At 43.0% G+C, this 13,755-nt stretch overlaps 1 protein-coding gene across 1 annotated transcript in view; it reads right to left on the bottom strand.

Moving 5' to 3' along the window:
* The window catches only part of GABBR2 (gamma-aminobutyric acid type B receptor subunit 2), a 1,152,522-nt gene that overhangs the window by 114,082 nt on the left and 1,024,685 nt on the right, over nucleotides 1-13,755 (bottom strand). The window contains exon 15 of the mRNA XM_075314883.1: nucleotides 9,389-9,613. Coding sequence (XP_075170998.1) covers nucleotides 9,389-9,613 — 225 coding nt within the window. The remainder of the gene's footprint in view (nucleotides 1-9,388; nucleotides 9,614-13,755) is intronic.

Raw genomic sequence — 13,755 nt, 5'->3', positions numbered from 1 at the left:
TTAAATTATTTATTTATTTATTTCTCTGCTCCATAGTAACACGCCCACCGGCGGCTGTGATTGGTTGCAGTTAGACAGCTGTGACTCAGCGTGTGGGCGTGTCTCACTGCAACCAATCATATTTGCCGGTGGGCGGGGAAAGCAGGGAATATGAGATTGATTAATGAGCGGCCGGCTTATTCAAAAGAGGAAAAGCCGCCGGAGCTTTTATAACAGCAGTGCAGCGCCGCGCCAGTGATTGGTGAATGGTAAGTATGAGAGAGGGGGGGGAACTGACCGACAGACAGCGAGAGGGACAGATAAGACAGAGAGACCGACCGACAGACATAGAGAGAGACCGACCGACCGACGGACTGAGGGAGAGAACGAAACAGAAAAAGAAAAAAGACCGACATCACATGAAAAAAGCATGGGGTCCGTGCGTGCATGTTGCGTGCTGAAAACAGACATGCTTCCGTGCAAAACGGAGACACAAACGTAGCACGCACACGGACCCACGGACCTTAATGAAAAACGCACGTGTCCTTAAACATTAAATAACATTGGTGCACGTTTGTCTGTGTCTCCGGTATATACGGGATGGACCAAACTCGCACGTGTTTGACGGACGTGTGAAGGGGGCCTCACTCAGTGTAAACTGACCTGCGCTGTGTGTTTGAAAAACACAAAATGTCAATTTCTTTTCCGGGTGCTCTGGTTTTATTATATATAGTTATTTATAGTTTTATTTGTTATAGATTTTCTCAGTAGCATTTCATTATATGCAGCAAATCCACATGTAGTTTAAAGGGAACCAATCACCAGGATTTTCGTGTATAAGCTAAAGCCAGTGCTATACTGGCACTATCAGGCTGATTCTATAGATACCTGTAGTGGTCAGCTCGGATGTTTAGGGTTTGAAATCCAAGAAAGTGAAGTTTATAAAATGAGCTGCTTCTTGAGTGACAGCAGCTGAGCATCAGATAATATATTCATAGTTATCCCCTCCCCCTGTTAGAATTAGCATACGTATTATACAAACGATTCACTTTGTCTAGCAGGACCTGTGGTGAGGTCATAACCATGTGACCAGAAGGAGCGGGGCCTCAGCCACCAAAGCTGGATACTAGGTCACATGGGTATGATCTCATACAGGTCCTTCAAGACAAAATGAGTTGTTTGTATAATACTTATGCTAATTCTAACAGGGGGAGGAGATAACTATGAATATATGATCTGCTTCAGTGCAACTGTCACTCGAGAAGCTGCTCATTTTACAAACTTCACTTTCTTGGATTTCAAAACCTGTACATTTGAGCTGACCATTACAGGTATGTATAGAATCAGTCTGATAGTGCCAGTATAGCACTGGCTTTAGCTTATATACGAAAATCCTGGTGATTGGTTCCCTTTAAGTGTGTTTTCACTGTGGAAATGCACTAAAAATGCATGTGCATTTTTTACCTGCAGATTTTCTGTATCTTATGCAAGTTTATACTGATAATCTGCACAGAAAATGCAGCATAAATGCAAGAGAAATTGACATACAGTACAGACCAAAAGTTTGGACACACTTTTCATCTCTAGAACAACTGTTAAGAGGAGACTTTGTGCAGCAGGCCTTCATGGTAAAATAGCTGCTAGGAAACCACTGCTAGGGACAGGCAACAAGCAGAAGAGACTTGTTTGGGCTAAAAAAAACACAAGGAATGGAAAATAGACCAGTGTAAATCTGTGCTTTGGTCTGATGAGTCCAAATTTGAGATCTTTGGATCCAACCACCGTGTCTTTGTAGAAAAGGTGAACGGATGGACTCTACATGGCTGGTTCCCACCGTGAAGCAAGGAGGAAGTGTGATGGTGTGGGGGTGCTTTGCTGGTGACACTGTTGGGGATTTATTCAAAATTGAAGGCATACAGAACCAACATGGCTACCACAGCATCTTGCAGCGGCATGCTATTCCATCCGGTTTGCGTTTAGTTGGACCATCATTTATTTTTCAACAAGACAATGACCCCAAACACACCTCCAGGCTTTGTAAGGGCTATTTGACTAAGAAAGAGAGTGATGGGGTGCTACGCCAGATGACCTGGTCTCCACAGTCACCAGACCTGAACCCAATCGAGATGTTTGAGGTGAGCTGGACCGCAGAGTGAAGGCAAAAGGGTCAACAAGTGCTAAGCATCTCTGGTAATTCCTTCAAGACTGTTGGAAAACCATTTCCGGTGACTACCTCTTGAAGCTCATGAAGAGAATGCCAAGAGTGTACAAAGTAGTAATGAAAGCAAAAGGTGGCTACTTTGAAGAACCTAGAATATAAGACATATTTTCAGTTATTTCACACTTTTTTAAGTATTTAATTCCACGTTTTAATTCATAGTTTTGATGCCTTCAATGTGAATCTGCAAATTTCAGAGTCATGAAAATAAAGAAAACTCATTGATTGAGAAGGTATGTCCAAACTTTTGGTCTGTACTGTATGTGACGCAGCATAAAAATGAACCACAGTGGGCAGGAGAGTTCTATAAATTCCATCCACTTTTCTGGAACTGTAAGATGCTGCGTTTTTGATGCAGTGAAAACACGCAACGTCAAAAAGTTCATCATGGGAACATAGCCTAACTGTTCCTTATAAGTGTCCTTGTAGTGTGAACTTGTGTGTTCCATGCTGTCATGTCTCTAGATGCCCCAACTCATAAGCTCCTCCCTAAATTATACGTATGTGGTGCTGCTGATAAGTCTTTGGCTTTGTGATCTTTTTTTGTTTCTATGGTAATGAATATTACATCACATGAAAGTCTTATGTATCTAATATACAGTATGTTTTCAATATTTTGGGTTTGTTGTTTATGGCAACAGTGTTCTACACATGCAGGAAAATAAAATAGCGGAGTCTAATGCGATATGCACAGCAACTGAGAGCAGAGGAGTGATAAAATTCTTGTTTCTGCAAGGAAAGTCCGCGAAGGATATTCATGGTGATATGTCACAGACATTGGGGGATCAATGCCCTTAATATTCCACACTTAACAACTGGGTTGCCAAATTTCAAACGGGTTACTGCAGCACCAATGATGATGAATGTCCTGGACGACTGAGAGGGGTTGTTCCGGAAATCATCGATGCTGTGCACTACCTCATACTAGAGAATCAATGAATTTCAGATTTAGCAATAGCAGATATCATGGGGGTTTCCTGTCCCCAAATGTTTGACAACAGATTAGAGAAGCATGCAAGTGAAAACTTCCCGATCCATTTGCCAGCGTTTCAGCACTGATAAGAACTTCGTGGATCGACTGGTCACTATGGATGAGACCTGGATTTCTTTGTATGACCCTGAAAACAAGGAGCAGTCAAAAGAGTGGAGGCACAGTGGTTCTCCTCATCCAAAGAAGTTCAGAGTGCAAAAATCAGCCACTAAGGTGATGGCGTCCATGTTCTGGGATAAGGATGGTGTGCTGCTAGTGGACTACCTTCAAAAAGGTTCTAACTGTCCAAAGAAATCTTGTTCCTGCAAGACAATGCCTCCACTCACACTGCACAAGCGACCACGGAAACACTGGCAGAGCTAGGCTTCCAGCTGGTTGACCACCCACCTTATTTACCAGATCTAGCTCCCTCCAGCTATCATCTGTTTCCAAATTTGAAGAAACACCTCAAGGGTATAAAATTTCACACCATTTTGGATTCCATGGCTGCTACGGATGCCTGGTTTGAGGCATAGCCGACATCCTTCTTTTTGCTAGGCTTACAGAACGTGGAATACCGATGTAAGAAGTGTGTTGACATCAGTGGATAGTATGTGGAATAAAAGTAAAGTTTCATCATCCTATCTCGTTTCTTTCTGGGTAAAGCCAAATACTTATCAGCAGCCACACTTGTCCAGGCTCGGGGCTGCAAGTTTGCAGTCACTATGTGACTGGAGACATGAGAAACCTCACAGCACACACAGTACATGCTATTGGGATTCTCTGGCGCTGTTAGCGGGTGGCCACGTGACCACAAGTAAGTCATACTTCCATTCACATTAGGACTAGACTTGTCCGGCCTCGCTCAATTTATTTGTACTGTGTGTGGCTGGTCATATTTAGTCGGCATGATGTGACTGCATTTATGCAAATTACATACAAGCGCTCATGTGCCTTACAGCTTCCAGTACCACTGGCACTTGAGAATCCTGTCAGAGCACGTAGTGTGTTCTGTGAGAATTCACAAGTCTGTAATCACATAGAGTGACTGCAGACTTAGGCGGGCTTTCCACTCTGCAACATCGCTAGCAATTGCTAGCGATGTCGCAAGTGTTAGCACCCATCCCCGTCGCACATGCGATATGTGGTGATTGCTGCCGTAGCGAACATTATTGCTACGGCAGCTTCACATGCACATACCTGGTCGGAGTCGTCTCTTTCAAGGGGGAGGTGCGTCTGGCGTCACAGCGACGTCACCGCGACGTCACTAAGCAGCCGGCCAATAGAAGCGGAGGGGCGGAGATGAGCGGAACATAACATCCCACCCACCTCCTTCCTTCCGCATTGTTGGTGGAGGCAGGTAAGGAGATGTTTGTCGTTCCTGCGGTGTCACACACAGCAATGTGTGGTGCTGCAGGAACGACAAACAACATCGTACCTGCAGCAGCGATATTATGAAAAGAAGCGACGTGTCACCGATCAACGATTTTTGACGTATTTACAATCGGTGATCGTCGCCCCTAGGGTTTAAACGCTGCGATGTCGGTAACGGCGCCGGATGTGCGTCACTAACGACATGACCCCAACGATATATCGTTACCGATGTCGCAACGTGTAAAGCCCGCCTTATACTCCAAGGTCAGACAACCCCTTTAAAGGGGTTGCCAACCTTTGAGTAAATTTTAAGCAATTCCATTTGACAAATAATATACTACATACCAATAGGATATGGTTACCTTTGCTGCTTCCAGAGGTTGTCACATGAAAGAATATACATGATTTGTATACTTATATAGTTAAAGCTTCAGTACATTGAGAGAAGCTGTTCAGACTCTGCATACATGCAGTCATGTGGTTATATTATGCAGTCATAGTGTGGCAGTGTGACCTAATCTTATTTAAAGCTGTAAAATTAGCCTCACATTAAATCTTGAATTCCTACGACATCAGGCTCACCAATATGTGTACTAGTGACCCCTATTTGGGTAAGCAGATGTGGAGTGTGGGGGGCAGCATGAGCTTGTGTACTTTCAAATGAATGGCTGAATTTCAGTCCTAGTCCGGCCTTGTCCGCAAACCATGTTTGTCAAAGAATCTTTCATTATAGCGGAACAGACTATTTTAAACTATTTTCAAAATGTATTTTTTTTTCACAATTTTACACTTTTACTGAAATCTGAGTTGTTACAATTTTGTATATTGGCTTTATTCCTAGAGACAGCAGTTTCCTCTTTTTACGCTTTACAATATTTGAGTTCACAGCCAATAGCTGAGTTTTTTGTGCCAGCCGCTGACTTACCTATGTGCTACAGTGAGGCTTTGAGGATCTTAGGATGCTAAGAATATCTAAGATCTTTAAAACTGTTTATAAAGTTGTTGAAACCGATAAAATCAGATATGGGAAAAGTTTTGTAAGCAGTAGAGAGCTTTGAAGGAAAAAATGAAAGGTTCTTATTCTGGTATAGCTTTCTCATGTCTTGAAATCAGCCTGGAGAGAAGGACTCACCATTTGATGTATGACAAGGAGCTACAATTGATGATTCTTCTCAAGCCTGGTTGAGTTATTCGTGTTGTTAATTTCATGGTATAGACTAAAACTATTTTTGCTGATTCTTTATGTCACTACCTGCATACGGCTCTTGTAAAAGTTTGTGCACTCTGGCCCACATTTATCAGTATTCCCTGCTATTTGAGAGGGCTAATTGGGGCATTTTATTGCAATACAATGTCTAATCTGCACTTAGATACATTTATAAATCACTGACATCATAATTTAGAACCAGGTATGCCATGCACTTCAGTTTGTCAAACTGGATAGAATAAAAGGAAATCTTGCAGTCTGGCCAGGATTTAGACACATTTATGGCTGCGATTTAAGAAAATAAAAATAAAATTGGTATATATTGGTATATCTGTCCCTATCCAGGGCCCCTCCTGGTATATATCCTCATCCTAGTTATATGTCCCCTTCCTGGTATATATGTCCCCTTCCTGGACCCTCCTGGTATATATGTCCCCCTCCTAGGCCCCACTTAGTGTATATGTCCCACTCATGCTATATATGTCCCCCTCCTGGTATATATGTCCCCATCCTAGCAAATATTTCTCTGCTTTGTCTCTAGTGCCAAAAGAAGCAAACAAAAAAAGTTTTTACTCACCCTCCCCTGCTCCCACATTGTGCAACGTCCTCTCTGTGGTGCAATGCATTTTAGCTGGATGTGCGAGCTCGGACACAGATCAAGCTGAAGCAGGGGCTGGGGTTGGTGGTCCACCCACCCCTGGCCTCTGCAATCATCCTGCCCCTGTCTTCAGCTCCTCTATGGAGCACTTACCATTCTCTGCCATGTTCTTGCCACCTCTGAGTTGCCTGCAGCAGTGTGATGAGGTCACAGCATGATGACCTCATCATGCTGCTGCATGCTGGGCCATGGTATGACGCATCCTTTTCTGCCCCACTGTCCCTGGTGCCACCACATGGCTAATTTGCATACAATACCCCTGAAGGGCATCACATGCAAATTAGCCATGTGTAGTGTGCACTCAGTTAAAGTGGCCAAAGCAACATGGTCTATTACCCTTGCTGCGGCCATATTTTCTGCAGGCATTGGCTATGAATAGTGCCTGGCCAGAGATTAATAAAGTGAAATAATTATTCTTTGTCCAGGATGGGCCCGCCTCTTTATCAGGCTCCATACACCAGTAAGGACAGTAATTCCATGATGGTGGCCCTGCATGAGATTGCAATCAACCTTTTTAAACAAGCCATTAAAGAGGTTGTCTGAGACTTTTATATTGATGGCCAATCCTTAGACTAGGTCTACAATATCTGATTAGTTGGGGTATGACACTCCCGCTAATCAGCTGTAACCGATGCTGGTGGTGGCTAGATGTATCAGTTGCGGGCTTAGCAGCTTAGCTTTGACAATGAAATAGTGACCGTGGTGGGGAACTGCACATTCACCGCCTATTGATTCAAGGGGGCAGATATACAGCACCCAGTTGTGGTCACTATTCTGTTTATGGAGTTGTGCAGCTTTGTAGCTTACCATTTCTGACTGCTGCAGGCACTGAGAACAGGTAATTGGCGGGGGGTGATGATTGTCTCACCCCCATTGATCAGATATTGATTAGCTAGTCTATGGATAGTTTATCAATAAACCTCAAGGACTATTCCTTTGTAGCTAATTAATAAACAACCACATTGAGTTATGGCGTAATAATTTACAGGTCTGGCACATGCATATTCATATTATCTCAAAATCTTGCTCTTGGTTCCTGTTAATCTCCCCCCCACTGTCCATTAATCTTTGCCTCCTTTTGCAGGCTGGGGGAGCAGAGGATTCATAAGAGGCAAATTTTACTGTGTTCAACATAAACATGAACAGGACAGCGTACAAGTAGATGAAGAGCATCTCCCCTCCTCTAAAGCAACATCAGATTGTTCCACCCCTACAGAAACTCCTGACACACAGTGCAGGGATATGACGGTCTGATAGAAACCTCTCAGTAACCAATCAGCGTTTTGTGTTACTACCAGGGACAGTGCTCATTGGTTAATGCAGGCTCCTGTCACAGAGTTTCTGCCACTGATAGGAGTGTGTAATAACCAATGAGTGATTTCCTCTACAGTGAATGAAAGTGCTGATTGGTTATTGAGCAACTTAGTAAATGCCAGACCCCAGCGTTCTGCAGCCCATTAATTTCTTTAAAGCAGTAAGCTGCTGACCTCCATCCCTGTCCCTGTCAGCTCATGACCAAACACCTCTTTTCAGTCCTTTATTATCACAATCTCCATTCATCCACCATTGGCAGTTTGCAGGGCAGTTCTAATCATGGCTTTCACTTTCTTGTTCAAATGCACTTTCTTTTTCAATATAGGGATAATAATGCAAACTTCAGAACAATAACGGTACCAAAAGAAAACTAACCATACCTGTCATTTCAAATGTAGCGCCCAAAACCTAGGAACCAGGAAGTAAAGAGACGGCAGAGCTATGAGCTGCTCATGGGACAACTTGAGAATACCCATAGAAGACTGGAGTTCATACAACAGCCATAAACAAATAAGTGCTAGTACAAAATGCACCAAATTAACACCTTCCAATAGACTTTGTGCATATTAGGCAACCTTTGAGCCAAAGACCTCAATCTAAGCCAGCTATAATTGAATCCAGCTTCAAACATAAATGTAAGTAAATCTATTGGTACTGTGTGGCCAGTCCACATGATCTGATTTTCACATTTTCAGAAAAGTTTTGAGGAAGGGTAAAAAGATTCAAATTTGAATAGTTTGTGCCAAAAATGTTTCTGATTAGAACTAGAAAACTGGAGTGTGGGTTCTTCATAAATGTCCTTCTTTGTGTGTATTTGAATTAGAGCACATTTTACACTTACTGTACATTGTGGCAAAGACCACAACATAGCAGTCCACAAGAACCATAATAGTTTTTAATGCAATCCTCTTAATTTAAGCTAATGCTAATTGCAATGCAATGGAAGGCTCTGATACAAAATATGGTTATACATAACAATATAATTGACCTACGGCTACACATTTTCCACTTTAGAGCATATCATATAGTGATATACCTAAATATCAAATTATATTATTAGTATCAATGGCAAAAAGAATAGTCAAGAAAAAATGGTAGTTGGAGAATTGCAAGAAGACAACACATTAAACTTGTTTTTAGAAATAAAATGATCATTTGAAAAAGGGAAAACATATTTGAAACATATTTGGGTTTAGCCTTTACAGAATTGTATTTTCCTTTCACTACACCTCTTGTCTAGAAATGTATAATATATCACTCTAAACATGCTTTAGGTGTAATATTCACTACAGAACAATGTATCGCACAGTATATTACTGAAGGACTAAATGGGAAATCACTGCATTCCAGAAGAGTTCATTTATGGATTATCATTTACTAGTAATAAATGGATTTACTGGCACCATTACTGCAACGTGTGGTTGATGCTTTTTGTGTCTTGTGATGTATGTGTGGCTTTTTTTATCCATATATTTACTGCACTGCAAATGGAGAAATGCACTTAAGTGGTTAATACTCAGTTGTATGAATGAGAGATGAGCATTACTGGTCTTTAACATGTCATTCTAAATCTAGGTCACAACTCATTGCATGTTGGAGGCAGAGAGGATAAAATGATCACGGAGCAAAATGAAGAGATATAAAAAAATAGAAGAGTAAATAACTTACCTTTGGCACAAAAACTAGACAGAGTGTGATGGTGCTGCAGAATATGATCACTAAAGCCACAATACAGAACTGGACGTTAGGTTGGTCTTTGGTGAGAAAGGAGACTGCTGCTCCTATAATACACATAATGCCCACGTTGTACACACTCATTCCAATGTACTTGCTGTCATTTAGTGCTGGAATGCTTACATTACGAGTTTCCCAGGCCAAAAAGCAACCAAACAACTAAAGGAAATAAACAGACATATGCATTTTTTTAAATATATATTTCAATTTTGTAGTAGCGCACTGATTCAAGAGCATGGATGGGCAAGTACAAATAGAGTGCTGTGTAACTAGATCTGGGCCCCCGAAATATCAAGAGACTAGGGTTAAAGTTAGGGCTGCCTATGTGTGGAGCTCTCGCCATTCTAGTTTATCTGAATTGGCAAGTGCAGCCTTTTTCTACATATCCCATAATCTTCAGTGGAAAGATACAAGTAAACAGGATTCTCTCCTCTATAGAGCACACATTAGGGGAGAGAAAAAAAACATTTTCCAGATATGTGGTATCTTCATATTGGGAACTGTACCTCTAAGGCAATGTGCGCACTAGGCGTTTTTTACCGAGTTATTGCACGCTTTTCGTGTGTGTTTTTGTTCACAAAACTGCATGACTTTGCTTCACCAGCAATTTTTATTTTTGTTGTCTGCACATAGTGTTTTTTTTAGCTGTGTTTTTGTGGTGCCCACAAAAATGCAGCATGTCAATTATTCCTGCGTTTTTCACTGCGTTTTTTCACCCATTGAGTTCAATGAGATGTTCAAAAACACAATGAAAAACGCAAATTGCAAACATAGCTGCGTTTCTATGACTAAAAACGTAGCTATAAACGCAAGGGGTGGGTAATTCAGTCAGGTGTACAAGAAGAGGATTCCTTGTGTTGGTAAACACAGAAGAGTGAATCTTCTCGCTACCGCCACTGCTGCTTCCACCTCCCGTCCTGTGCCATGTCTGCTCCCGTCCTGCACCATGTCCGGACGGGAGGTGGAACCAGCTGTGAAATCAAACGTGAACAGTAGAAAAAAATATATACCATACTCACCTGTCTGCAATCTCCTGGGACACGTCCGATCGCTGCAGGACCTGTCGGTGATCAGCTGATGCGGTCACCTGACGGCATCAGCTGAAAGTATAAAGGGGGCTTTACACGCTACGATATCGTTAATGTTTTACCGTCGGGGTCACGTTGTTTGTGACGCACATCCGGCGTCATTAACGATATCGCAGCGTGTAACACCAGCGACCTTAACCGACCTCAAAAATGGTGAAAATCGTTCACCATGGAGAGGTCGTCCCAAAGCCAAAAATCGGTAATGGTTGACTATCGATGTTGTTCGTCGCTCCTGTTTTAGCACACATCGCTGTGTGTGACACCGCAGGAGCGAGGAACATCTCCTTACCTGCCGCCGGCCGCAATTCGGAAGGAAGGAGGTGGGCGGGATGTTACGTCCCGCTCATCTCCGCCCCTCCGCTTTGATTCGCCGGCCGCTTAGTGACGTTGCGTTGATGTCGCTGTGATGTCGAACGTCCCTCCCCCCTTTTTCCGGCAAACAGATCAGATGATATTGGATCCTGATTGGACATCGCCGGACTCTGACTCAGAATTACTGCAGAGGGAGGGGGGTTGTTTAGTTCAATAAAGATGGAGTCACTAATTGTGTTGTGTTTTATTTCTAATAAAAATATTTTTCTAGCTTTACTAGAAATTCATGGTGGCCATGTCTAATATTGGCACGACACCATAAATTTCGGGATTAGGGCCAGTTGATAATACACAACTAGCTCTAACCCCATTTTTACCCAGTAAGCCACCCAGCACCAAGGCAGCTGTAAGAGTTGGATATAGCGCCAGAAGATGACGCTTCTATGAAAGCGCCATTTTCTGGGGCAGCTGCAGACTGAAATTCGCAGCAGGGTGCCCAGTAAGTTTGGGCACCCTGCGCTGCAGATTCCAATCCCCAGCTGCCTAGTTGTACCTGGCTGGACACAAAACTTGGGCGAAGCCCACGTCATTTTTTTTTAAATTATTTCATGAAATTCATGAAATAATTAAAAATAAAAAAAGGGGCTTCCCTATATTTTTGGTTCCCAGCCGGGTACAAATAGGCAGCTGGAGGTTGGGGGCAGCCTTACCTGCCTAGCATACAAAAATATGGAAGGCCACATCATTTTTTTTTACGTTTTACATTTTTCGGCAAAAAAAGCTGCTGTCTGCTCTCCTGCATACACTAGTGGATGGGGTATGCTGAGCCTTGTAGTTCTACTCCCCCTTCCTCTCCCTCCAGCATACAGTCCTGGATGGAGTATGCTGAGCCTTGTAGTTCTGCAGCTGCTGTCTGCTCTCCTGTATACACTAGTGGATGGAGTATGCTGAGCCTTGTAATTCTGCTCCCCCTGCCTCTCCCTCCAGCATACAGTCCTGGATGGAGCATGCTGAGCCTTGTAGTTCTGCATATGTCTGCTCTCCTGCATACACTAGTGGAGAATGATTGAGAACAGATTGATGAAGGAAATGACATCAGATTTTTTTTTTCTTTACCAATCTTTAGTGGCAATGTTCACTTACAATAAAACGCATAAAAACGCAGCCAAAAATGCACCAAAACACATTTTTTTATGCGTTTTTTGCCGCTAGTGCGTTTTTGCGGCAAAAAACGCAGCGTAAAAAAATGCAACGTGCGCACATAGCCTAAGGCGGGCTTTGCACACTACGACATCGCAGGCCGATGCTGCGATGCCGAGTGCGATAGTGCCCGCCCCCGTCGCAGCAGCGATATGTGGTGATAGCTGGCGTAGCGAAAGTTATCGCTACGCCAGCTTCACACACACACTCACCTGCCGTGCGACGTCCCTGTGGCCGGCGACCCGCCTCCTTGTTAAGGGGGCGGGTCGTGCGGCGTCACTGCGACGTCACACGGCAGGCGGCCAATCAGAGCGGAGGGGCGGAGATGAGCAGGATGTAAACATCCTGCCCACCTCCTTCCTTCCGCATATCCTACGGAAGCCGCAGTGAGGCCGGTAGGAGACGTTCCTCGCTCCTGCGACTTCACACACAGCGATGTGTGCTGCCGCAGGAGCGAGGAACAACATCGGACCATTGCGTCAGCGTAATTATGAATTACGCCGACGCTATACTGATGATACGATTACGACGCTTTTGCGCTCGTTAATCGTATCATCCAGCCTTTACACACTGCGATGTCGCATGCGATGCCGGAAGTGCGTCATTTTCAATTTGACCCCACCGACATCGCACCTGCGATGTCGCAGTGTGCAAAGTGCCCCTTAATCAGTATACTCTTAACCTCTTAAAATGTAATACTACTTAAAGCTTTAGAAGTTGGTGAATATGATAATGTACCCTCAGACCATAAAAGAGTCCATTGGTCCTAAAATGTCTATTGGTCCTAAAAGGAGCGAATGCTACACTTCTATACTTTAAATTCTCTCTGGAACCGAATACAGGACCACAACCTACACAACCACCACATGCTTATGGTTTGCAGGTTTTGTAAGCTAAGCGAAACTGGAGAGTAGTGTGTTGCACACCACAGCACAAAATCCTAATGACCTGTAGATAGTTATATGGCTATATGGGGCCAACCTTTTCAGTATGGCACACTACTGAGCAGAATACACTATGATTTCTGTTTTGGCATTAGTCATCATAGCATATTGTTGTGAAGTAATAATATGGTAAATATGTATATGGTTGTTTTTTTTTTTTAAATTGTATTGTCTACAAATGTAGTGATGAGGTCATTGCTACTTATGTACATTATATTACAAAAGTCAGTACATCCCTCATATTTTTGTAAATATTACATTGTAGCAAAGTGTCATATCTTCACTGTTGTCCTATTATAAGTTATAATACAAATTTTAAAAGATGTAAGGGGGCGTACTCACTTTTGTGATATGCTGTTTCACAATATTTAAAGAGTGGATTACATTAAAAGGAATCTATAATAAGATTTATGTTTCCCAAACTGCGGGCAGCATGAATTAGACCCTGGCTGTGCGACTGCAGTTAGGTATGTTTAACTGTGAAAACTTTGTTGCGTTTCAGAGAAATCAATAGTCTGTAAAGACAACCGGGAACCATAGGCAGAGATCTGACCAGTCCATTGTAGCCCCTGTCCGGCTTCTTCTCGCCCTTCTCCACTTGATTGACAGTTCTATCCTTAAGTACATACAGTACGTGGAGGAGAGGGGTCAATCAACTAGAGAGGGGTGGTGAGATGACAGCTGTGGGGCCACACTGAACGAATACAGTCTGCCCCTAAAGTACCCAACCAGCTTTATTCTCTGAAATGCTGTGGTG

This window comes from Anomaloglossus baeobatrachus, chromosome 6 (assembly GCF_048569485.1).
Source record: "Anomaloglossus baeobatrachus isolate aAnoBae1 chromosome 6, aAnoBae1.hap1, whole genome shotgun sequence".
NCBI lineage: Eukaryota > Metazoa > Chordata > Amphibia > Anura > Aromobatidae > Anomaloglossus > Anomaloglossus baeobatrachus.
Note: the sequence above shows the minus strand (reverse complement) of the source record. Positions and strands in the feature narration are given on the sequence as shown.